The sequence below is a fragment of the Alexandromys fortis genome, unplaced genomic scaffold, assembly GCF_014885135.2.
Source record: "Alexandromys fortis isolate MF-2015 unplaced genomic scaffold, M_Fortis_MF-2015_v1.1 scaffold_31, whole genome shotgun sequence".
NCBI lineage: Eukaryota > Metazoa > Chordata > Mammalia > Rodentia > Cricetidae > Alexandromys > Alexandromys fortis.
The window spans coordinates 3,071,041-3,097,414 of NW_026067974.1; the positions used below are offsets into that span (position 1 = coordinate 3,071,041).

General features: G+C 42.9%; 1 protein-coding gene and 1 long non-coding RNA gene across 3 annotated transcripts in view; one reads left to right on the forward strand and one right to left on the reverse strand.

Annotated features, from left to right (window-relative positions):
* Window positions 1–1,314, reverse strand: part of Tom1l1 (target of myb1 like 1 membrane trafficking protein) — a 64,940-nt gene extending 63,626 nt beyond the window's left edge. For both annotated transcript variants that reach the window (XR_007594334.1, XM_050156653.1), the window contains exon 1: window positions 1,160–1,314. Coding sequence is in view for 1 of the 2 variants with exons in the window: in XM_050156653.1 (XP_050012610.1) it covers window positions 1,160–1,217 (58 nt within the window). In the remaining variant the exon portion in view is untranslated. The remainder of the gene's footprint in view (window positions 1–1,159) is intronic.
* Window positions 1,292–26,374, forward strand: LOC126510208 (uncharacterized). The gene is made up of 3 exons (XR_007594335.1): window positions 1,292–1,428; window positions 25,274–25,421; window positions 25,828–26,374. It is a non-coding gene; the product is annotated as an uncharacterized lncRNA (long non-coding RNA).

Here is a 26,374-nt window from a genome sequence, read left to right on the forward strand (position 1 = left end):
GGCAGACTTGATCATGTTGTGTTGGGGAGGACTGTGGAAGGACTTTGGAACTTTGGACTAGAAAAGCCAATGAGTGTTGAGGGCCCAGTGGGCTGTTCTGTAGGAGCTTGGAAGACGAGAATGTTGAGAGTCTATGGAGGCCTGGCTTGTGAAGAGGGACGTTTGAGAGCTACTTAAAGACTGTCAGGGCAAGCCGGGCGGTGGTGGCCTATGCCTTTAATCCCAGCACTCGGGAGGCAGAGGCAGGCGGATCTCTGTGAGTTTGAGGCCAGCCTGGTCTAGAAGAGCTAGTTCCAGGCCAGGAACCAAAAAAGCTACAGAGAAACCCTGTCTCGAAAATCAAAAAAAAAAAAAAAAGAAAAAAAAGAAAAAAAACAAAAAAAAACTATCAGGTTCTAAGGATTTCATCACCCCACTAAGGTCCCGACAGTTTGCCTGTCTTTAATTCGTCCTGTTGCCACACCCTGTCCTTAAGGGAGGGGTTGGGAGAAAGAAGGGATCTTAGTGTAGTCAGCGACTTCTGAGCAGAAGAACAAGGGAAAAGGGAGAGCAATATTGGGTTGGAGGGCGACGCTTGGGAGCCTCTGAGTCCTCCGAGGGCCCCTCTCTCCGTCCTCAGCACCACCAACACACATTTTCAATCTCCCTGTTTAAGCAAAAAGCTACTCAGTTCGCTTGAGCTGTGCGCCGGAGAAAATTGGTTTGGAGAAACCTGCCTCTCCAGGTGAGGTCATGCTAATTTGCTTCTCTGAGCCTTCTCTTCCTGGTCCGTAAAATGGGTATAACAATAAAGTGATGGGAGCGGACGCACTTTATGAAGAACCTTGCCCGGGTCAAGAAGTTTCCACTTTCTCCTCCCAGCGGTTCCAACAATCTGCTCAGTGCTGCGGGTCACCTGCTTGGCTCTACTCGCCCAGCTGACATCCAAAAGGAGATTCTGTATTTTTTTTTTTTTTTTTCTGGTATAAAAGAGCCAAGAAAGAAAGGTGGGCAGCTGCCTCAGGTGGCACACAGGTGGCGTGGGAAAGCTGCGGGGGAGGGTAGCATTTCCTCCAACTTGGTCCAACTCGGCCCCGCAACAGTCGAGAACGGAGTCGAGCAGGCAGCGCTCCCACGGTCCCCAAAGCCAGTCGGGATGTTGCACCCCGCGCCTCCTTACCTATGAGGTGACCCACGGAGGTAGCGTAGGGATCGCGGTGACTCTTCCCAAACGCCATGGTAGCTCCAGAGAGCCCTCCCAGGAAATCCGCCTCCACCGCCCTCCGTCTGGCGACTCCACCCGCCCGGTGCTCGAGGCTCCACCTCTCCGCTCCGCTCCAGCGCTACGCCGCCACCGCGAGGCGCCAGGCAACGCGCCCGGTGGGGACCCGGGGGACTTGGCGCACCTGCTGCGCACGCCTGGCGCTTCCCGCGCCGCGTGACCTTAAGGTGGGCTGGGAGCCCGGGTGGAGCCCTGTGGCCCCGCACCCCAGGCCTGGGAAATCAGAGCCTAGCTCCGATATCTCCACTTAAGGGCCGAAGACCGCTCCTCTCCCTTTAGAAACTAGGCGGTGTGGGGTGGTTGCAAGCACAGAGCTGGGGAATATAAGTTAAGAGAACGACGTGGGCCTCTCAAGTCATTGTCACACATCTCCAGAACGGATGAGATCTCGCCTATTCCCATTCCCACTCCAGAGATCCCTGAACCGATTCTTGCGCCCTTCCCTTTAAGTCTACGGAATTGGGAGGAGGATGGGCTGTCTGTCTAGCACAGAGAAGGCCTCCCTGGAGATCGGGCTCTTTGTTTCTCTCTTGTTTCCAAGAGGAACCATGGGACGCCGCCACACAAGCTCTTGGCTTCTAACTCAGTCTCCTAGGAGCCCTACTTTCCAGCCTACTGAAGAAAGGAGATGGGGGCTTTCCTGGGGCCCTGGCAGGAAATATGTATGGAATGTAAATCCACATTAAGAAACCAACCCTCTTTGTAGCTTCTCTTTTGGAACCTAGATTTCTTTTTCCTTTAAGATGGTAACATCAGATAAAACAGCGCCCGAACTGTAGGACGTCTCCTGAGAGGCTGGGCTACTCAGCTGGTGGTAATTTTTGCTTCCTGTGGTTAACTGGAACTCAGCTCCACATATAAAGTGAGCTGATTTTTCTCCCCTGGAAACTAGGGAGACTAGGGAGAGCGAGCAGACCTGGCCTGACTCATGTTTTGTTCTTACATATTTTAGCATAGATGCCCAAAGATTGTGCTTCAAGTGGCTAACATCTATTTTATTGATCTCGAAATCTTCTTCCTTATCTTCCTCCTTCTGAGTGAGTTAACACCAATATTCTACAATCCAAAACACAACATTTTTGTTATAGTTATGTTTCTCATAATGAGTTGGGTCTTAATTGAAACAGGGCATGTTTATCAGTCCCCCTAGCTTTTTCACACGGTGCCATTTATCCACTCCCATGGTCAAGCTGTCTTTGCAGCCGATGTTGAAAACCTCTGTTGGTGATATCAGCCTGGTCTCTGTTTCAATGTTATGGTCGCTGGCAAATCATTTGCCTTCCCTGAAGTGTGCCGTGGAGCAACATTAAAGAGAAAGTCAAATTCAGCACTTGCTCAAGTGCAGATGACCCTCTAAGGGGAACAAGAAGTAGGAAGGAACTGAGAATCCCCCTAGTCGTTTACCCCCTGCTTCTACTGAGGGGGGCCAGGCTTTCTGCTTCCCTCTGTCTGATTCCCTTACACCGCAAGACTGAGAGAGAACAAGAGGAAGAGTAGCAAGAACTGTGCCCTGGACAGTGACTGATGATGACCACCCATGATCTCTCTCAGGGGTGCCTGCACAGATACTGCCCCTCAGGATGCTTTGGTGGCTGTAACCATTTCTTTCTATGCTCTGTCACTTTCTCCATTGTAGCATTACGAGCGGCAGGGCTGCGTCCCCAGCACCCGGCCGCCCGCATGGCCAGCTTATGCCCGAAATAATTACACGGGAACTGTATTCTTTTAAACACTGCCTGGCCTCTAACTGTAGCCTCTAACTGGCTAGCTCTTACATATTAATCTAACCCATTTCTAATCATCACCAGGAAAGATCTTAACCTGCGTCTGTCTGGAGTGGGAGAATCATGGCGACTCCTGACTCAGCTTCTTTCTCCCAGCATCCTGTTCTGTTTTCTTCGCCTACCTAAGGGTTGGCCTATCAAATGGGCCTAGGCAGTTTCTTTATTAATAAGAAATCACTCCCACATCACTCCATGATCCCACTCTTTTCCAGAAGTGAATATCAGCTCAGTGTTACTGTGGTCTAGGAGAAGGATATTAGAAGCTCCAGCCAAGTTGAGGTCAGAAGAGAGGCATAATTCTAGACAAAAGTAAGGATTAAATATCTAGATACCGCTGGGGCTGGAGAAGTGGCTCAGTGGTTAAGAGCACTGGGTTGCTTCTCTGGAGAACCAGGGTTTGATTCCCAGCACCCACCTGGCAGCTCACAGCCACATAATTCCGGTTCTTGTGGATCTGACACTCTCTTGTGACCTGTATGGGCACCGAATACACACATGTACACACCAGGTGCACAAACATACATGCATGCAGGCAAAATACTCACATACATAAAATAAAATAAAGTTAGCCGGGCGGTGGTGGCACACGCCTTTAATCCCAGCACCCGGGAGGCAGAGATAGGCAGATCTTGGTGTGTTTGAAGCCAGCCTGGTCTACAAGAGTTAGTTCCAAGACAGCCAGGGATGTTACACTGCACCATAAGGTCACGGAGATTGCTGATGAGCAATACTGCGCCCAGCCTTACGTGGCTGTTGGCAATTCGAACTCAAGTCCTCATACTTGTAGGGGCAAATGCTTGTATGCACACCAAGCCCTCTCTCCAACCCCGATAAGCACTTAAGTACGTATGTGTAAGTCATGATGTTAGGTAAAAGTGAGCGAGACACCACTTTTCAAAATGTGCCCAATGCCTGCAACTGGAAACCTTTCATTCCTGTCGTAAGGAAAGTAGCATGCATTTCATTTTTATAAATAAGTTGAGATTCAGGAAGATAGAGCTGTTAAATGGCTTGGCTACATTTTGAGCCACGGTTGTCTGATTCTGGAGCCTATATTACTGCCAATATTTGAAGCTGGTGACTGAGTGTGACATTTTACTTGTTAAAGGATTCTGTTTGATTCAAAATGAGACCTTGAAAAATGAGGCAGTCTACTTTTCTGGCACTGAGTTCTGCTTTCTTTCTTTCTTTTTTTTTTTCTGTGCTTGCTCAAAAAATGCTAGTGTGTTTTTGCTAGGACCATAAATTAGACGTGTCCTCCAGTCATTGCATGGTTAGTGCCATAGTAGGTATGAAACCAGACCTTACAGATTAAAATAATTAATGCACATACTTTTTCACAAGTCACAGTGTTAGTGAAAAAGCATTAGACCCCAGATTCTGTGACTTTCACCACCATGCTATTACCGTCCTTTCGTGATCCACGACTGTAGGCACACATTGAAAAAGTGGGTTCCGGGGGAAGGTGCCTGAAGAATGAAGGGACTGGGGGTGGTAAATTTGCACATATGTAAAATGAAAGTTACTATATCCGAGTGAATTCTATCAGTGATTCTGTTTCTCACCACTGAAATGTTTCAATGATCAGAACTAGATAAGGCTCTGGAAGTCACCCAGTCTCCGTTGTCAGCACTTAAGAGCCACAGCCAATGAAAATGAGTGGCCGGCCCAAGGCTAACCAACCGCAGACTAGGATGACACAATAGGGATAGAATTTTCTCTTTTGCGTTCCTTGTTTTAGTGTTTAAATGTGAGCCTCCACCCTCTAGAGTAGCTCCGGAAGCTTTCCCTTCTGTCTTTCCCATTTGGAGGGGATCAGTTCCAAACCTTACCCACCCCTTCCCAATTATTTCTGTGGAAACTGACTTCTGTAGCCTAGTGATGAGCTGCTCTATCCTCCAGGCTCCATCTTTATCTCTGCGAGAGATCTTCCTTCCTTCCTCCAGGGTATCTCTGCAGCTCCTCCCTATCTTTCTTCTCTGCTGTTTCCCAGTGGTTTTCACCCGATTCCATTTCCCTCTCTGTTGTGTTAAACCTAAGCTTCCATATCTTTCCACAGCCTTTGCTTCCTCTTCTCCAGGCCCCTGCACCACATTTCTCCTTTTTCATTCTTGAAGGGAGCCTTGTCTGAGCACTGCCAGGAGCATTGAGCCTTTCTCTCCTGCCTTAAGTGTGTCTCTTCTTTAGAACCTAGCTAATTGCTCAGGTAGGGCTTTCCTCCTGCCTTCTAAATATAAGTCCCTCAGGGGAATAGGACCACATTCGTTGGCTCGTGCATTCTGTCACTTAACAAACTTGAAGAGCTAAATATTGAATGTATGCAAACTCCTCCAAAATCTTAAGCAGCCCTGTTCTTCCTTAGATCCAGTCCCTTCCCTTCCCCTCCCCTGACACACACGCCCTGGGTGGTTTGGAAACTGAATTCAGTGTGACCAGAATTATATACTTAACCCCTTCCTCCACCCTCTCTAGCCAACTGGATTGTCTTGTTTTGACTGTACTAGTTATTCTCAAATTCAGTGCACAAACTGGTGGTAAAGAGTATTGATGCCTGCATGGGCCCACCCCAGGGCTTTCGCATTTAAATTGCTGTGGGTGTATAAAGGGCATCAAGATATTTAAATGTCCTCAGCTGACACCGTATTTTCCCATATAGGAGATCTCGGCATTCTTTTTGACTTTTATTTAATTGGTTCTAGATTCCCTGTGTTTTATGCCGGCTCACTTTCTGCCTGTTCGTTTTTCTCCATGGGCCACACTCTTCACTCTGGCAATTCTTCAATATCATAAGTCTGTTCAGGGATAAAATTCGGCCCAGGTTTTCATGACCCCAACCAGGGACTCGTGAATCCAGTGGCATATTATTCGCCTCGATAGTCACATTTTTTTGCACAATAAATTTTGCTCACTAATTTTGAAAACCATATACACATTTTGTTTCCAGTGATTTTTAACAATGCTATAATTTTATAATTCCTGACCATGGAAAATGAAGTGAAAAGCTTTTCTGCTCTTCCTTCTGGAAAAACTATCAGGTTCGTGAAGAGGCTCCTTTCCCTCTTGATCTTCCTTCAGGACACTTTTGCTCCATTTCTATAGAACTTGGCCTGAACTCAGAAGACCCAGGAGGAGAAGGAAAAGTAGGAGGAACAATGAAAGTAGCTGGTGCTTGGCTTCTGCAGACATAGGCCAGAGGGCTTTGGTTTTTTCCAGTAACATTCAAGATGATCTTACACTCGTATATTACTGATTTTCCTAAAGTCGCTTAGAATTGGGAGGAGAATTCAAAATTTTTTGTTTCAAAGCTTGGTTCATTTTCCATCACATCATAACCTCCTCCAGCCAAAAGGATTCTGCCTTTGATCTTGGAAAACATCTGCAGCATTGGGCCCAGTGTTCTCTATTCTAAAATGCAAAGGAGAAGGGTGTTGACTGGTCTTAAATCCTTCCACAGCTGTTAAACTTTAAACCACAAAAAGATTCACTAACTTTTCTCTTTATTACCCAAATTAAAAGAATTGCTCCTGAGATCTGGGGTTCAAGAGCAATTCTTGGGTACATTTTTGTCATTCCAGTGGTTTCCTATGAAGCTCAAGATCAATTTTTTTTTAATTTGGAAATAAAGGAATTGATATTTTTATAACCTAAGCCAGGAAGCTTTCAATGGATTTTGCAGGTCCTCCACTTAACTCATTTGGGACTTGTCATTTTGTGTGTGTGAGAGTGTGTGTGTGTATGTGTGTGTGTGTGTGTGTTCATTCCTTTGGAATTCTAGCTCGAGCTTCCAAGACAGATCAAGTGATTTAAAATTGCAGCTCTCAGATGAGAAAAATAAATCCAAGTTCAATAGCTGTTTTTGAAAACTTTGAGATAATGTTAGTTTAGCACCCAGGAAGGTTCTGGGCATGCAATAAAGGTCAGCAAATATTAGCTGGTGATTACTGCCATTTCCTCCTTCTAGGCTACTTAAAAGAATTGGGCTGGGCCTAGGACAGTCTCAAGGGGATGCTGTTGGAGGTTTGGGTGGGAGCTAGGACAGGCTCAGTGGGATGCTGTGTGGAAGTGTATTCTGCAGAAAAGTCTCGAAAGAGCAGCCCACAGGAAGGGTAACAAACATCTAATTTCGAGGTCAAACTTTATTCAAAGGCCAGTGTTCCAACTTGCTGATTCAGGGTTGACAAGAACTCCACCCTTTCAGAAGGTTAATGGTGGAGTTTCTCCCGCACATACCTGAAAGAATGAGAGTCAGCATTAACCAAGGTGACACTGGCATAATCAATGCCAATCGTATAGCTGGTACTCAATAATCACTAAAGCTAAAAGTTTAAAATAGGCTCCCTGGCCCGATTCTACTTCCCACCACCTTGGTAGCTCTCATTACAACATTTGTTACCATCTGAAATGGTCTTGAAAGCTTTGTTTGCTGCCTGCCTATTTCTAAGATTTAATACTGCTCCTTCAATGGTAAGAACATGCATTGGCTTATGGCTTCGCCCTCCTTTCTAATCCCTGTCAGGTCTACCCATTGAGGTAGAGATTCGATCCTCCAACTCCCCAGTAATCCTGCACAAACTCTTTAACTGTGATATGATATAATATTCACCCCCCTTTGAACTTAAATCACACACACACACACACACACACACACACACACACACACACACTTTCTATACAACCCCGACCGGTCCAGAGCTCACAATGCTCCTGCTGCAACACTTGAATATTGGGATTACAGATGTTACCACTCTGCAGCTACTTGGTGCCCTTCAAACCTAAGACTGCAGGTAGCCAACAAATGCAGATGGCCCTCTTATCTTCTGTTTCTCTCCTGCTACCGTTTGTAGTCAGCTACCTCTGCAGACTCCCTGAATGGGTTTCTTCTCTTCCCTCTGGAGATGGCAAATTACTGTTCTGAATTTCTAGCTTCTTCCGTGGTGCTAATTTACAGCTTCTACTCCTCATGTCTTTTCTTTATTCTCTTTGTCTTACTGTCTTTGTAGCATTTAGTGCAGTGGGAGATGGTTTTTATTTGATTTGCTTGTGTATGCCAACTTCCTCGTCTCCTGGCTTCCTATGAACAAACAGAGTCTCTCCTTTGTCCATCACTGCATTTCTCTGTGATGCCAGCACTGCAGCTCGTGGGCTGTGAGCCTCCTGTTGTAAAGTTACACTATCAGTTTAGAAACCACGATGACAAATGAAAAGCTTCCAGTGTAGCTACAGGAGACTGCCTTCAAATACGTAGAACTTCGCTCCACATTATTTTGCTTATAAAATATATTTTTTGCATATGGATGTTTTGCTTGCATACGTACATGTGTGCCACATCTATGCCTGGTTCCCATATAGGCCAACTGGGAGCATTGGATCCCCTGGAATGGGAGTTACAGAATGTTATGAGCCACCATATGGGTACCAAGCAAACACCAGTACCCTGCAAGAGCAGCAAGTACTCTCAACTGTTGGGCCATCTTTCTGGCCCTAATGTATGTTTATTTTACATAACATCTTTAGATTTCTTAGAGATATTTCTTTCTTGCATGGATGACTCCTGTGCATGCAGGAGAAAGGATAAATAAACAAAATAAGTTCAAACAGATGTGTTTTCTGATACAGAGTCTGCCTCCCGGGAGTCACTCCTCAACTCAGAGTCAGGGATGTACTGAGTCTCTCTCTTCAAAGTCAGCTCATCTTTTGAGCCACCATGAGCACCCGTGATTTAGCGGTTTGGAGTGAACCATGCTGTTGCCTCTTCTCCCAATTCCCTTTATAGAAAGTTGCCGACACTCCCAACATGTTTTGAGGATGGTACTTTCTTCATTTTACCAGAAAGTATTCACAAAAAATTGGTTGGACCAGAAGTGGGAGTCATTTTTCTTCTCAAGCACTTCCTGAAATAGATTGCAGACCGAAATATCAAGGGTACTTTTTGTTATCCCATGAGTCACTAGGGATGACACACAGATACCCAGGCGCTGTCAACTTTGAGAACATCTCCGCTGTCACCAACATAACAGAGATTCTAACACATGATAGGGTGTAAGATGAACTTCAACATTAAAGATATGGAAGGGTCTATGTCTCAGGATTTTTTTATTTCTTCCTGTGGATACTTTATAATAAACCACTTATCAGACAAATCCTAGGTATATTAGAAAAATCCCTCTTGGACCTTTAGATTCATGAACAAATAATAAACTGACAGTGGCTTTGTAAGTTAATCTGGAGAGAATTTTAAAATGTGACTTTAAGTTTTTCCCTTTCTTTTCTTCCCTCTGGGACTTGGTGCTTCAGTGTAGCCCAAGCTGGCCTCTAGCCCAGTCTTCCTTTTCCAGTCTCTCATGGGCTGTTTCACTCAGTTACACATTTCCTAATCCACTGCATCTTAAAAGTTCACAGATGTATAATTTATAATATCTACTATTGAAAAGATGAGAGTGCTGCTCAAATTTTCTTTTTTTAATATCTTAGATTTAAAAAAAATACCTATCCAAGTTCCCACTCTCTTCCTTCCTCCCATTCCCTCCACAACCCTCCCACCCTATCCCCATCCAATCCTCAGAGAGGGTAAGGCAAATTGCTTTGTGGAAGGTCCAAGTCCCTCCATACTGTATCTAGGCCAAGCGAGGTATACATTCAAAGAGAACAGGTTCCCCAAAACCAGTACAAGCCGTAGAGATAAATGCTGGTTCCACTGCCAGTGCCCCCCCCATCCCCCAAGTCTGCCCCAACAATTCAACTGTCAGAGGGACTAGTTTGGCCCTATGCTTGTTCCTTCCCAGTCTGGCTGGAGTTGGGGAACTCCCATTAGCTCAGGTAGACTGTTTGAGTGGATGAACCCATCATGGTCTTGACCCCTTTGCTCATATTCTCCTTCCTCCCACTCTTCAACTGGACTTTGGGAGATCAGTTCAGTGCTCCGATGTGGGTCTCTGCCTCTGTTTCCATCAGTTGCTGGATGAAGGCTCTATGGTGATATTTAAGATATACATCAGTTTGACTACAGGGCAGGTCAAGATTGGGCCCCCTCTCTATTTCTTAGGATTTTTGCCAGGGTCATCTTTGTGGATTCCTGGGAATTTCTCTAGAGCCAGGTTTCTGTTAACCCTATAATGGCTCCCTCAATCAAGATATCTTTTTCCTTGTTCTCATCTCTGTCCTTCCCCCATCTCAACTATCCTGCTCCCTCAAGTTCTCAACCCTTCCTCCCCTTCTCCCTTACTCTTTCCCTTCTATCTGCCCCTCTCTCCAAACCCCATGCTCCCAATTTTGTCAGGCAATCTTGTGTGTTTCAAATTTCCAGGTGGATCTATGTATGTTTTTTTGGGGCGAGGGGGGTTACCTTATTACTTAGCCTCTCTAGGATCAAGAACTATAGGCTCAATGTCCTTTGTTTGTAGCTAGTACATTCTCTTAGGCATTTAGAAAGCCTTTGATTTTAGGGAATGGCATGATTTTTTACACCACGAGAGGGCAGTCTTGTTTAACTTTTCACTTTCGCCCAGAGCCTGGCTGGAAAGCAGCTCTTGGGCAGAAATCACTGGAGCGGGAGGAGGGCTCCAGGAACCCAACTAACTGCATTTTCCAGGGTTTCACCACTGAAGGCTAGCTGTTCATTGCTTTTCCTTCAGGGGAGGTGTCATGTGGAGGAGTCTCACACTGTCATGAAACCTGCCATAACTAATTGGCCAGAGAGAGAGGCCTAGAGAGTCAGCTGTTTGGCAGGGTAGGTAGATAGACCATGTTTCTGAAGGTTGTATTTCGGATTTGAACACCATGAGAGATGCATACCCAGAGTTGTGCAAATGTTAAAGTACAGAGAAGGACTACCTGGAGGGCCCTTATAACCGAGAAAGATATGAAGGCAAGGGGCGTCGACGTGGAAAGGTGTTCTGATTAGTCAGCATAAATGCCAGGAGACAGCATCTTATATCTTACATGCCTACTAGAACTTGTCTTCATTTACTCCATCTCGGTGAGTTTTGTCGTATGGAGGCATAACAAGAATCCCTAAGCCAGCCCGGGAGACTGTCTAGTAGACAGATAATTGCAATTCAGCCCACGTGATAAATATTTAGACGTGCTGTCATGAGAGCACAAGGTGAACCTGCCTTAGCGAGGGGGATGAAATCTTGGAGCCAGGTCTGTTAGTAAAGACCCCCCACACACACACACTGCAGTGACAAAGAGGGGGAATGAAGTTCTACCTCATAAACCTACATCCTGCACACTCTGTACACTCTGTACTTCAGCCTTCCATAGGCACCATTTGAATCCTTTCGCTTCTCTGTCGATGTAATGTAGAAGTAGCAATAGGTTCTACAGCTTAGTTTGCTTTATAGCCAGCAGTCTTTCTATGGCAAACTCAGACTTATGCCGTAAGAACACATGGCAACTTCTATGCCTTCGTTCTGCAAACACAAACCGGTGCTACCGGATGAGTCTGCCACGATAATAGGAATTTGTGATCAGCATGAATCTTTGCCTACAAATGTCAACAGTCAAGTAAGGGGGAACTCAAAATCAAGAGGGTAAAGTTACTTGGTGAAGATATTATGGAAAATACAATTTCCATCAAGCCCTTACTTTGTTATCATGAAGCCATTTGAATCATAAAAAAAGGTCAAGGTGACCTTCAAAATGACCAAGATAGAGCTGTAAAAAAAATCAGTGCTTCATATCTGTCTTAGCCTTAATATGCAAGGTGAATTCCCTACCATGTTCCTTACAGACCCAGCAGCACCAATTGCATTCCAGAGTTAAGTAGGAACAGTGTTCCTATTTAATAATGCTTTGATATTTCTTTATGGAGCTTCTCAGTGTGCACAGAGGTGTAGTCACTCATGTAGATGAAAGATAGTAAAGAGATATCATGGGATTGATATCACTTCAAAATGATTAATTTTTTATTTTGTTCATAACACAATAACCTGTCTATAATTGAATGTTTACATGCTTCTTTAGGTTTAGTGTACTTATGGACCCAAGGGATTAAGATAACCCCACTGCTTGCTGAAGCGTTTGGTATTTGAATTCCCACAATATTCCTCAGCGTCACCTAAGAAAAATCCTTCCCAGTATCTACTCAGTGAAAGTTCTTTTTCTGAAAGTGAGGCATCCTGGAAAAGGCCAGAGAGTACATGTGTGAAGCTTTCCTGATACCTACTCATTTCTGTCACACATACACACATTGGAGAATAAAAGCAGTCTGCCCATCTATAATGTAAATAAAATGAAAGAAGAAGAAAAAAATAGGTGTCAGGCCAGATTTGTCCCATGTCAGATGTAGACTGACTTCCTACATCCTTGTTCTAAACCATATAATTCTCCTTTCTAAGTTGGTGGGACTAGAAGAAGAAACACTGAATAAGAGTAACAAATGAGTTAGCCACTCTTAAGGTGACCTATAACAGCCTCAGAAGAAACCTAACAGGTGAAATTTGTACCAAGTCATATTTCTTAACAGACAGACAGACAGACAGGTAGATAGATAGACAGAGCAATTGTGGCCAGTGTCAGCTGGTTCCAGAGTTGTGAGTAAGCTGACACTGTAAGTAGAGAAAAAAAACCCCCCAAAGTTAGAAAAACTGTATCCACTAGGAAGTTAGTAAATAGTATCAGGAGTGGAGACTATGGGCGCAAGAATGGTGGGATTTATCCAGTTCATGATGCTGAAGTTCTGGTACCACAAAAGACCTTGGGAATAATTATGCATTTTTTAAAAGATCCTATTGTTTTGAAACTACACTCATGCTTTCGTTCCTGGGCCCTTTGGAGTTCCTATTGTTCACAGCTTATTTCGTATTGCTACACCAAACATCAGTGGATATCTATTGCCGAGTACCAAGGGAACACTCTCCCCTGCTTGTAGGTTGGGAGCCAGAATTGTTTATCAAATATTCATTACCCAGTATTGGCTACGCAAGGAGATTTCTCTGTTGATCTTTCCTTTTGAAATTTGTGTCGTCTTTCAGTGTGCTGAAAAACCATAAGGAGTTTTTCCTTAAAGATGTTCGAGCATTTTCCCTGAGGCATTCGGCAAGAGAAAAGGAATAGATGTGTACCCTCTAAGGCCCCTCAGAGCTGTTCTGTGGGGTGTGAGGACTCCGTATGGTTAAAATTGTTTCGTGACAAGTCTAGTTTATTCCGGTGGTTGCTTCTATTGGACCATGGTGAAAATCTTTTCAGATTTCGCACCTAAGTGCAGTGAAAGACTCGGGGCTGCCCGAGAACAAGTTTCAAAGGTGACATGATTAATCAAAATGCCTTTATGTCCAGTTATCCCCAGCCTGAGACACATCCTTCAAGTTGTGCTTAACAGTCCCTAGGGCTTACTTCAATCCTTGTCATCGCTGACAAGGCTTAATGGTCCTTTTTTCTGACTGCCAATCTTAAGATAACAGATTTTGGAAGAAATTTTTATCCTTTTCTTCTACAAGATGGGTAGAGAAGAAAGTGCAATTTTATGCCATTCAAGGTGAGAATGTGTTTTGTCTTGGGAGGAATGAATTCTTAGATTTGTTAACAGATCTCCCTGCACAGCTATGCTGTGGGACATCTTATTTCTCTGATTTATTCTTATTTTTTAAAAAATGGTCTTCCTAGGAAAGAGCATAGCAATTGATTATGCAATACCAAATGCTCAGCCCTGCAAACATATGTAAAAGTACCATTATAGGTACTAAGCATGTTATATTTAGGAATATATATATAATAATTAATGAAAAAAAGAGACCATGAATTTGGAAGAGAGAAAGGAGAGTGATGTGGGAAGATTTGAATGAGAAGTGGGGAATAATGCTGTCTTTATAATATTAAAAATAAATTAAAATAGAAAACTAATTTTGTTAACTGAAACACTGCATAAAACACGGGTATCTTGCTTTGGAAATGGTTTCTTAGAGATTAAAGAGTACATTGAAGTTATGAATGTAGATCTCTTAAGCATTAAATCTTGAGAGGGGATAAAAATAGACACTCTTATCATCCTGTCACTGACCAGACTTCCTTAGTCACATTGCTAACATTTGTACACTCAGAAGGTGCTCGATTGGCCCAGTATCTCACAGTGAGTTACATCTCTGTTGGAGTCCAATTTTGCCTCAGTGTGTGGAGGCATTAAACTTTCCCGCTTCATTGGCAATATGCCCACCAGGCTTCAGAACATTTAAAAGTATTCTCCACGTACAGAAAAGAAAATCCCAGGTATGAACGACAAGATCCTCTGGGGTGCGTGCATATGTGCACGGTATGTCCTATTAACAGGAGAAGTGCCTTACCTGAGAGTTATATTTAAAATAGCAGTTCAAATAGTCAGTGTGTCACATTGATGCTCATTGTGTGTTGACCCTCTGTTAGGCACCTCAGAATTATGCTCCTAACCAGAAAAGGTGGTTCAGGGACTGACTGGTGCAGAGACAGCCAGAGACCTAGGGTCTGGCTTTGTTTGACATGAATCTTGTCTTTTCTTTATGGGAAGCTGTACTCCATGCTGCTTACATGGCTGTCTCCTGTCCTAATTAATTTGGGGGCTCTCGGTTGGGTTTTAATTACAGACCTATTAATTCATGAGAAAAGCTGACAGAAGTAGGATTTTTCTGAGCAAATCGGTAGAAGACTCACCAGAAATTGGTGCACAGGCAAGTTGCTACCTGGAAGCGACTGGGATCCCGTAGGACTATTTTTTGGTTAACTGGAGTAGCATATTTGAGGGAAAGGAGACACTGACATCAAAAAGCACATGTATTTTCTACTGATGTCAGAAAGGTGCATTGTGGATGCCATTAATTAAAGGAGTGACAATGGGGTTGAGATGGCCACTTGAAAAGACTTGAACAAATTCCCTTGGAATAAAATAAACACAATAGAAGCCAGAGACAGGGAGAGGGAGAAAAAGAGGGTAAGGAATTGAAAGACTATTTTTGGTCTTTTATTTAGTGTTTAATTATTATTATTACTTGGTTTTTCGAGACAGGATTTCTCTTTATAGCCTTGACTGTCCTGAAACTTGCTCTGTAGACCAGGCTGGCTTCAAACTCAGAGAATTGCCTTCCTCTGCCTCCTGAGTGCTGGGGTTAAAGTTGTGCACCACCCTGCTATGCTTCCTTATCTTTAAGCAGGGTTTGTTCTCAACCATAAATATACCTAGAGAGAAAGGTGATCTATAGAAGAATTCTTTTTATTCTTAGTAAAGCACCTAGAATCTAAACTGGAGAGTGGTCAAAGTATCATCATCATTATCATTATTGTTATTATTTTCTCTTAAGTCTACTTCCAGTTTTGGAGCTTCTCTTCTTGTTGAGAGAAAAAAAAAAACATGCCAAGAAAGAATGTATAAAATCCTCTGGCTTGTGAAAAGTTGTCTGTGGCATGTCTTTGCCCTGGTCAGTTGTAGACAAGGGGCAGCAGACAAGATACAGCCTCTTCCCATTTGGAAGCAGACTTGGCTATGTCCTCTGCTGTCTGAAGCCCTCCCCCAGGAAGAGGAGGACTGTTGTATTTTAACATATTGTAAGACTTCCACCCTTGCAAGCAGTTGGTATTCTTAGTATGTTATCCAGCACAACACTCTTGCCCCTGAACGGCTGAAGTGGCCTCTCTTTAACCCTGACTCATCCTTGGGAGGGATCAAAGGAGAGAGAAGGAAGGAGCCTAGTGTTGTCTGTGGAGGTCACTACCTGACTTCAAGGAGCAATCAACTATTCAAGTGATATACCAGTAGATGGGGGGGGGGATGTTCTGTACTATGAAATATCCTCTTAGGAGTGAATTGGATTTGCATAGAAAAGGGCTTCCTGCATTCAAGTAGACCTTCATAATTACTAGGATGCAAGATCATGAAACAAACAGACATAATGGAGACGTCTTTCTGCCGCCTAAAAGATAAATAACCGTAATAAATAGTATTTTAAAAAACATACCCCCTACCTTTCCAAAATAATACTTTGCTTGCTTTTAAAAGTCCCTGGACAAAAACGGGCTCCTTAAGCTTATTTCCTGTGTGATCTTGCATATTTATGTGTTGATGGTCTGGTCTACCCTTTAATCTCTGCTGCATTCCTTAAGGAAAAAAATTTTTTTTGAAAGGCATGAGTATAAAATGATAGTAAGTGCTATGAAATGAACTCATTAATTTTCCTGAAATTTTTCATTAACAAGGGCATTTCTATAGGTAAAGCATGTGCTTATAATCTCTGAACATCCCTGAGCAGATCCAGGGCCTCATTTTCTCAAGTGAAAGGCTTCTGTTTTCCCCCTGACCCTAGCAACCTCATTAGTGGAACATCCTTTCTGTTCTTTCTAAATGACTTGTAATCACTATTACTGTAACACCAAGCTGAAATCTCATACGAAGTAGCGGCAGTAGGTCCGCCCTCCTGGTCATGTTTTCTAACCAGCACTCATCCTCATGAGGCTTACTGTACTTGCTCAGTTTTCAGTCTTAGAACAGTCATGCGACAGACACATGAATTGTGAGAGAACCGCCGCTTTCCCAGCGGTGTTATCCACAGCTGACTGCACATCGGAATTACTTGGGGACCTGTTAGGTGCTATGGCTCCTCACCTGTGCTCAGTATGTCTGGGATTGGGTCTGAAAATCTACATTTCCCAGGAAGCTCCCCTCGGGATTCAGATACACTGGTGTAGGCGGTTCTTCTTTCTATGTGTTGCTTTCATTGGTTGAATAAAGAAACTGCCTTGGCCTTTTGATAGGGCAGCCCTTAGGTGGGCAGAGTAGACAGAACAGAATGCTGGGAAGAAGGGAAGTGTGGCAGATGCCATGAATCTCCGACCTGAGACGGACGTAGGTTAGACTCTTGCAGTAAGCCACAGTCACGTGGTGATACACAGATTTAATAGAAATGGGTTAATCAAGATGTAAGAGTTAGCCAATAAGAGGCTAGAGCTAATGGGCCAGGCAGTAATTTAATTAATAAAATTTCTGTGTCGTTATTTCGGAGGTTAAGCTAGCTGGGCAGTGGGACATGGCCCGCTCTTCTCACTACAATGTGTAGTTGGGATTTTATTTTCTGTGTTGGTGTATGTACCTGCTTGTCTATATGTGTTCTGTTAGGGTCCTGGAGAAGTCCCACAAAAGACCATCCATGAATATAATCAACAAGAGCATTTATTATCTATAGACTAGAAGTACCAGCATGCTGGGGTCACACATCCAACAAAAAGGCAAAAATGGCGAACCCCCACCAAACTGAAAAAAAGTTTATAGGCTCTTTTAGACACAACTAAAGGACATCTAAAGGCAATAAGATCATCTCTAGCTATGATTGGCTTACTCCAGTGGCAATCATATTAGTACATTTCTAATTGGTTAGGGCTAACTGGGGTTGGCTAAGGCTACAGTTTTTCCATTCTCGAGGAAGTTGGCACAAGTTCCAGACTACATCCTTATTTGGTTATTGGCTTGAGGTACCTGAGGGGTAGATAGGGAGTTGGCCCTGGCCTACCACATGCAATTCCCTTGGCCTTTACTGTGAGTGTGTGTGTGTGTATGTGTGTGTGTTGGGGGGGGACATCGGTGATTGTTTGTCTTTTGTTTGTGACTTCCTCAGAAATTATCTTGTTTAGTTGCAAGAGGCAGGAACTGAGGCCTAGTTCTTAACTGAGTTATTAGGAGCCTGTCAAGGTATTTACCTGGCCTTCTCATGCACCATGTGCATGTAGTTACTGTGGAGAACAAGGAGGTGTCGGAGCTCCTGGGACAGGAGCTGCAGGGAGTTGTATCCTGGAAACCAAATCCATGTGCTCTGTAAGAGCAACAGAGGGCCTTCAACTGCTGAGTCATCTTTCCAGCCCCTGGAATAATACTTTTACATTACTGTCTCATCAAATTCCTAGCCAACACGGTTGGCCATGTTCATTTTACTGCTAGTTGGAAAACATTTTGCATGCTTATCATGCAGAAAATTACACACAATTCTTTTCTAAAGCAGTTTTTGCCTAAGGATTGCTCTACAAAATAAATGAACAATAAAAACTATGTTCCTTCCACCATGTTAGTCAATTGGGCATCTATTATATTTTAAATATACTCTATTTTTAAGTCTTGGAGAACTTTATTCAATGTATGTTGATACAATGCACTTCTGACTCGTCCCCCAACTCCTCCCAGATCCACTCCACTTCCCTACCCCTCCAAACTCATGCCCTCCACATATATCCTATCAAATCCAATTTATGAAGTAGCTAATATTTGCAAGAATCTTCTGAGTGGAAAGCTCTTCTTCTTTTATTTAAAACATTTCTTCATATCGGGTAAATAAAGAAAAATTGAAAGAGCCTTCCATGTAAATTTTTATTGTTCCACAGTCCCTGTGTCTCTGGTTCTCTTTCTTTATCAATGAACTCTCTCCTGTTTTCATAAATGTGAAGAATAAGGTTATTTTAAAGATTGACATAATGCTAATCCCTGGCCTCCGGAACGTTACTAAAGCTAATTATTACATTCACACCATTCTGTATCACTGACCTCCCATACTTTCTTAGTCTGTACCAGATAAATCCTTCTATAGCAACAGGTCAGTTTTCTCTATTCCCGAATTTAAAAGCCCCACACCTCTGCTATTTTGTTTTTGCCTTTTTTTTTTTTTTTTTTTTTTTTTTTTAGATTCCAGATAATTGAGAAAATATATCCACCCTCACCTTCTTTCTGCTCTCCAGGCACTTTGTATCTCAGCTGTAGCCATGCCATACGCTGGCTGCTTTTATTTTAATTACATAAACATGGCTTTATTTTTCCATTGGAATACTGTTCCCACTGTAGCACCTTAACCACCGCAGATGCCCTCCAGCTGTCCCTCTGTTCAAGTATTTATCTCAGTTGTGATTGGTCAGCTGTGAGATGCCCTTGGCTTTCTTCTCACCTGCCTGCTGTGCTGTGTGGTAAAGGTCTGAGGTGGCCACAATGTGCAGACTTCCTTCAGCCCCTTGACTCTTCCTATTTCTCTGCCGCTCTTCACCTAAGAAAAGATTTCCTAGGTTAGTCTTTTCTACATTCTTATCAGCCACCCTTTGAACCCAAGCTGAGGGTCCTCTTTCCATCACCCACGCTTCTCTCACTGGAAACACCTGTAACCCAGCAGAAAGGTCACTTTGTTGTGTCCTAATAACTCTTTGATACTCCTTCAGAATGGCTCTCTTCTCTGAGCCATTCTTTTTGCTTGATTGGATGATACCAGTGAACTTTATGTGGTCCTCAGATTGCTGCTGCTGTGACAAAATCCCTGAGAGAATCGATACACAAGGAGGAAAAGCTATTTGGGGGCTTATAGTGTCAAAAGTTTTTGGTCCATATTTTGGGGAGGGGCAGTGAAGCAGGGAGTATGGAGTGGAGCAAAGCTGTTTATCTTGAGGCAAATAGCACCCAGCAACCAAGAAAGGAAAAAGCTGGGGTCTCTGAAAGGGGCCAGCAACTTGATATTGCCCTTGAGAGCAAATGACCCAACTACCCTCCCCATAAGAAACCCCCAATATCCTAAGGGTTCTACTGCCTCCTAGTAAAACCATAAGTCAGAGAGTGAGCTTTTAGCATTTGGGCCCTTGGGGACATTTGGGATCCAATAAGCTTCTTTGTTTATGCCTGTCTCACAGATTCTTCTTCTTCTAACGGCCTCACCTGGTCAAGTAGATAATTATTGCACGTCTCTAGGGCACTGTTCTGAATTCTCCTAATGGATTGTCCTGCTTGAATTCTTTCTTTATCATTATTTATTAGTAGTAATGTTTCTATGCATGCATGTCATATACTTTGATTTTACTTTCCTATCTGTTCTTCTTTCTCTTCCCTCCATACCCTTTCTTCCTTCACCTGCCACATCCTAGTGCACTTCTTAGCTGAGGTTTCTATTGCTGTGAAGAAACACTGTGAACACAGCAACTCTTCCAAAGGAAAATATTTAATTGGGGTGGTTTGCTTACAGTTCAGAGGTTCAGTTAATTACCATCATAGAGGACATGGCAGACATGGTGCTGGAAAAGGAGCTGAGAGTCTTACATCTTGCAGGCAAACAGGAAGTGGTCTGAGACACTGGACAGTATCTTGAGCATATATGAGACCTGAAAGCCTGCCTCCACAGTGATACACTTCCTCCAATAAGAGCACACCTACTTCAACAAGGTCACACTTCTTAATAGTGCCACTTTCTCTGGGGGCTATTTTCTTTCAAACCACCACAGCTACCCTTCTTACTTTCATGTCTTTCTCCATCTCTAGATTCCACACCAGACAGAGAAAACATGTGACTGACTTATTTCACTTCCATCCATTTTCCAGAAAACAACATAGTTTCATTCTTTCTTGCTGTATAAATTTCTTTTGTATATAAGCAATACATTTTCCTTATCCATACATTCATTGATTGGACATCTAAACTAATTCCATAACTCAACTGTTTGTGAGATTGTACTGCAAAATTACGGGTGCATAGACATTCCATTCTTTTGGGAATATACCCAGAAGCAATATGGCTGAATCCTATAAAAATTCTGTTTTGTGCCGGGCGATGGTGGCGCATGCCTTTAATCCCAGCACTCGGGAGGCAGAGGCAGGCAGATCTCTGTGAGTTCGAGACCAGCCTGGTCTACAGAGCTAGTTCCAGGACAGGCTCCAAAGCCACAGAGAAACCCTGTCTCGAAAAAACCAAAAAAAGAAAAAAAATTCTGTTTTGAATTTTTTTGAGGAAGTTCTATACTGGTTTCCCATTGTGGTTAGACTAATTTACATCCCAGCAAGCACTGAATAAGGCCTCACCCCTGCCAAACAGTCAACAATACATATTGTTTTTGTTTTCTCTGCAATAGTCATTCTGCATTGTGAGCCCATAGAAAGCATCCCAGAGTAATTTGCAGTTCCCTATGGGCATAGGATCTTGAATATTTTTGCATGTTTTTATTGACCAGTTGTACTTTTTTATTTGTAAAATGTCTGTACAGTTCAACTATGTATTTGTTGATTGTATTATTTGCTGTTTTGTTCATTATTTGTTTTTTTTTTTTCTGAGTTCCTTTATGTTCTGGGGGGAGCATGCCCTGTTTGGAGGATTACAGGATCTCCCCAACTCCTTAGACCATCTCTTAACTCTGTGAATTTTTTTTTCTGTGTAGAAGCTTCTAGATTTGAGCCAATCCCATTGTCAATTCTTAGTATTTCTGGGATTCTAGAGTCCTATTCCAAAGGTCACTGCTTCTTCCTGGATCTTGAGCTATTTCTTTGTTGAGCTGCAGAATTCCTGGTCTTATACTAGGTATGGGATCAATTTTGAATTGGGAACTTTGCGGGGTGGGGCACAGTATGAAACAAGAAGATCATATTCGAGTCTTCCTCATGCAATGGACATCCAAGTCCCTCTCCCTGGGCTTCTTGTTAAAGAAGCCATCTTTCAAGCAGTGTTTTTTGTTGTTTTGTTTGTTTTTTGGTGTTTTTTTTTTTGTACCTTTGTCAAGAATCCAGTGACTGAAAACTCTTCCTCCTTGAATTCTTGCCTCCCTCCGTTCCAACAGCTTGAAAACAGTCTCTTAAAACAACTCGCCAACGTATCAGCCTCTCCTTTTGGCTTACAATCATCAATGGCTTTGGTTCCTTGATTGGCACTCACCTGTGAATCACCTACCTTGACCTGTGTTAGCTCTGCAATAGGGATCATTCCTTGCAACTTCAGCGTGTACTGACCTGGAGGACCAGTTCAGAGCGCTGAGCCCCAGAAAACATTGCCAGGAAACCTGGAGTAGGTGTAGAACTTTCTTCTTATCTGACAGAATTCTGACCAATACAGTAAAGACACTCAAAGAAAACATTTTGTTAAAAGTTTGCATAGAGATGTTGCACAGCAGAACAGTATGGGAATATAATATTCCCTATAATAATATAATATAATATAATATAATATAATATAATAATATATATTAATATTTTACCTGCATATTTGTATGTCCACCATGTATGTGTCTGGTGCTCTTAGAAGTCANATACTACTGCCTATAATATCGCTGCAGGATAAAATATGATAATAGATGTGTAAGTATTTTATACAGTATACTGTTATTTATGTCTTTGGTGTCATTATTGCATAATGAAAAAAGAATAGGATTCATCAAACAGATTAATCTTAAAAACTATTTCCAGTGTTTCTCAATGAAACAGTTTATAAATAGCAAGGAATTTCAATGTTCCCGGTCACTTCATATATAAATGTGAACTGAACTTTAGCAGCAAAGGATGAGAGCAGAAAACAAGCTTTTGCCCTTCAGTGCTATTTCTTAGACGAGCTTGTGAGAAAAAACCACGAGGGAAGTAAATCAAGTGAACGTGGTTCTTACACTAATTGATAAGTGATTTGAAACGAATCATCGAACTTCCCTGGACCTCCATATTCCAGCACAATGAAGAGTTTGCTCAGCTCTCTAAAATGCTTCTGGCTCAATAAATCAATTGTCCTAATTGAGAAGACAGGGCATACACACATGGACAGATAAGAGGAAGCTCGCAAAGTAATTTACCAGCAAGTACAGACAGTATCTATTAAGCATCTAGGTGAGTCAACTGGAAGAGCGACCCGACTTGGGTGGCCCTACGCAGGAAACACTGACATCTTGACTGGTGAGTGTCACACCTACAAATTACCTACAGTAAAAAATTAAGAATGATGTGCCCCTTCCAAGAGTCTGACCTACGTGTGCTAAAATCTCTTCACTACGTGAGCTGACCAGTGAAATTCTACTGGTGTCTGCAAGCGCTGGGTACTTTTACATTGATTGCTTTAGTTAATTTCAGAAAGTTTAGTGACTTGTCAAACATCACCCAGCTAGCAAATGGAAGAAAGAGACTCCAAAGAACGATCTTGCTTCTTAGACCATCCTACCACACTTGATCTCATCCCATTTTTATACAAATGGATTTGATACTAGACCTTAAGGAACCTGCTCTATAATAGAGGCTGTATTTGTCTCCCCACAAAGTTTGACTTGTACAATATTTTCACATTTCTTAAAAAGTGAACTTATTCTATTATTGCACCCTCATTAGTTTGTTTTTAAATTAATTTTTTTGTTGAGTTTATACATGTATGTAGTTCATTTGGATTACTCTCACCCCACAGTCTCTCTTTTTGCCCTCCTTTCCCACTCCCCTCTCTTACAAATCCCCTTCTCATATTCATGGTTTTGGTTTTGTTTTGTTTTGTTTTGTTTTGTTTTGTGTTGTGATCTACTGAGTGTAACCAGGGCCACCAGCATGACTGGGTGTGACACTATCCATTGGAACCAGGTGGTCTCACCAGTTGGAGTAAAGCTAAAGACAATGACTCCTCCTTCCCCAGCATCCATCAGTCTACAATAGTTCACCTGGGAGGTCTCAGGCCCCATGAGCTGATCCGTGACTGACTATCAATGGGCATCAAACGTAAATATTTAGAAGATAGTTTAATACCATGTCAAATAAGCAAAATAACACATTCCACCCTAAGGCTATAACCTCCCCAGCCGTGGGGAGCTTTCCCCAAGTTTACTCTACCAGGGATGGATTCCATTCTACGGAGCAGACCTCAAATCCAGCCAGAGAGTAGTTGGTTACCTTCATAGCTGTAAGGCAACTGTTGAAGCAACAGGGCTATTTTGACTGGCAAGTTGGTATCATAGCTTGCAAGGTTCACAGCTGCCCAAAACTGATGTGGTTGCTTCTCCACCAGCACACCTCAAAGCCCTCTCTGGCACTGTGAAGGCTATCCAGAAGGGAGGGAGACGCTAGCTCAGTTTTAGCCAGATATCTCCCTAGTCTAGAACCAAGGTGTGTGGTGTCTTCAGTGATGGGCCTTAAAATTTCATTCTCCTGTGCATCTGCAATAGCCCACCTAGTGTGGAGAGCCTTGGGAGCCTTCCTGACTAACAACTCTGTGGAAAACAGCCCCCTCCTGGCACCTCTGTTCAAGTGCTTTTCAAAAAATACTTTTAATGAGCTGATAGAGTAATTGATTTCCATTTTTTTTTCAGTGCTAATATCTCAGGAGCTAATACTTTAAGTTCTTAGTAATTCTCTGTGCATCGTGGAGAACTAGTGACCACGAACAGCCTCTCATGCTTCAGTCACAACCCCAGCAACAACGCCTATAGTGAAACATTCTTCTTAGTTTTGAAGACACAGTATTCTCCACCGCTCTCTCTCTGTGCGTGTGTGTGTCTGTAAAACATTATCACTAAGTTTCTTTGTGATACTCTTCCCCCGTCCATCTTGTTAGTCTTCCCCCATATACCTGCTCTGGTTTAGCCGCTGGAGGATTTCCTTGCGTTGATCCTAACAGTTGAATGCAGGGTGCTTTATTAAGATGAATGCATGTGTCACCCCATGCCATGCTAAGCATCAGCTTCTCTGGAGGGCAGCTGCGGTTCTTCCTTAGAAAGATGTCCCTCCCTGAGCTTTCTGGGGGGGAACAAATTGAATGTTCAGGCCATTCTGTTAGTGCCCGAAGCAGCTCCCTGTCTTTCCTGTCACGAATCCTCTATGGGAAACCTTCCCTAAAATGAGGTGAAAATAAACCGAGAGAGGAGTATATATCTGTCATGCATCAGGCCAGATACCCTGGTTCAGAAAGCTCAGAAACAATAATGTGAAGTCATATTCTTTCTCAGTCAGAGGCAATTGCAGAGTTTCGGGTTGCCCACAGTGATCTGGAGTCGGGGCTGGGATGTCAGTAGCACGAGCACGCATGTGCAGGAGTCGTTCAGGCGCTTCTCCCTTGAATCCGTGACTCTCCTTTCAACACTGTTCATCAGAGGGCATGCTGCATCATGCTGGCATCTCATGCAGCAAGCTTGGAATCAGTTTTGAAGCTGGAATTGCATGAGCATGTGCCTACAAAGTTCTACATTTTGTTCATGCAAGAAAACAGAGCTTGAGCTGATGGAGTCCACTTGGTTCAAGTATTCGTAGCATAGAGCACCCAAGTGAGGTGTGCAACCTGAGACCATCTGAATATGAAAATATATTAGCAGAGAACGATCGACTACAAAGTGTGTAATGGAGTAGCTTATAATCAGCTTGTTGTGTATTCTTTTCTCTGAAGTTTATGATTCGAATATGGATACATACATACATATACATTATATGTATGTCATTTATCAGTAAATTTAAGTAGGCATTTTTTTACTGTTGAATAATTGATTTTTAAATATTTCAATCCTATTTGAAATCAAGTTGCCTGGCTTGCTTTTCTGTTCCTAGATTAAAAATAAACAGAATCGACTACTGCCTGTCGTCGTCATCCTTATCCACATAATCTCAGCACTGAAAGTGCAGAGAACACTGACCCCTGCATAACATGACTTACCATGCAAACACCCGATGAAGTGTAATGTCCAGATTAAGTAAGGTAAGAGGTTGCCAATAATCAACAAAATACAATAATTCAAGCAGTATAGTGAGATGTACTACGTTACATGAATATAGACTGTCCTCTTAAATATCTTATGTTACCATACTTACTTTTTTTCTTCTTGAAGCATTATGTGATGATATAATGCATATGTGATAAGATGAAGGCTGGAGCTATCGTGCTGCAGTGGAGGCCACTGTGGGAATGGTATCTCGTAACCAAACCGCTATAAGTGAGCAATGTACACCGTGAATACTGTGCAAGTGATGACTGACATCCCAAGCAGGCAGAGTGACTGCAATGGTGTTTTCAGTGATGGCTTGTAGAGGTCATGGGCACCTTGCAGTGGCATGCAGTTTAAAACTTAGGAATTGTTCTCTGATTTTTTTTTTCCTGTTTCCAGACTATAGCTTATTTAAGGCTAACAGAAACCACAGGAAGCAAAAACATTGCCAGGCGAGGTGGTGCACACCTGTAACCCAGCACTGGGGAGGTGGAGGCAGTCAGATCTCTGTGTGCTCGAGGCCAGCCTCAGTCAGAGAGCTCCAGGACAGCCAGAGCTTCAGAGTGATACCCTATCAACAAATGAACAAACAATGAACGAACAAACAAACAACGTGGCTCCTTGACTAAAGGGAGACTCTGGAGTATTTCCTGTTACTGAGCTGGATCGAGTGAGACATAAGGGATGTGGAGTAAAATTCACCTCTTCTTGGTGTGTACTTGTGTGAATTCTGACAGATGCAAACAGCTGTGCAACCACTGTCACCACAATCTAATGTGTGTTTTTATTTCCTGCAAGACTTCCTTCACGGCTTCTATAACTAGTTTTCCTTTGCTCCCTTCCTAAGCCTGGAGCAGCTACTGATGTATTTCTTTAACTAGCCCTTTGCCTTTGCAAAATGTGACGTAACTAGAATCTGCTATCTTCATTTAGAATAAAAATTTTG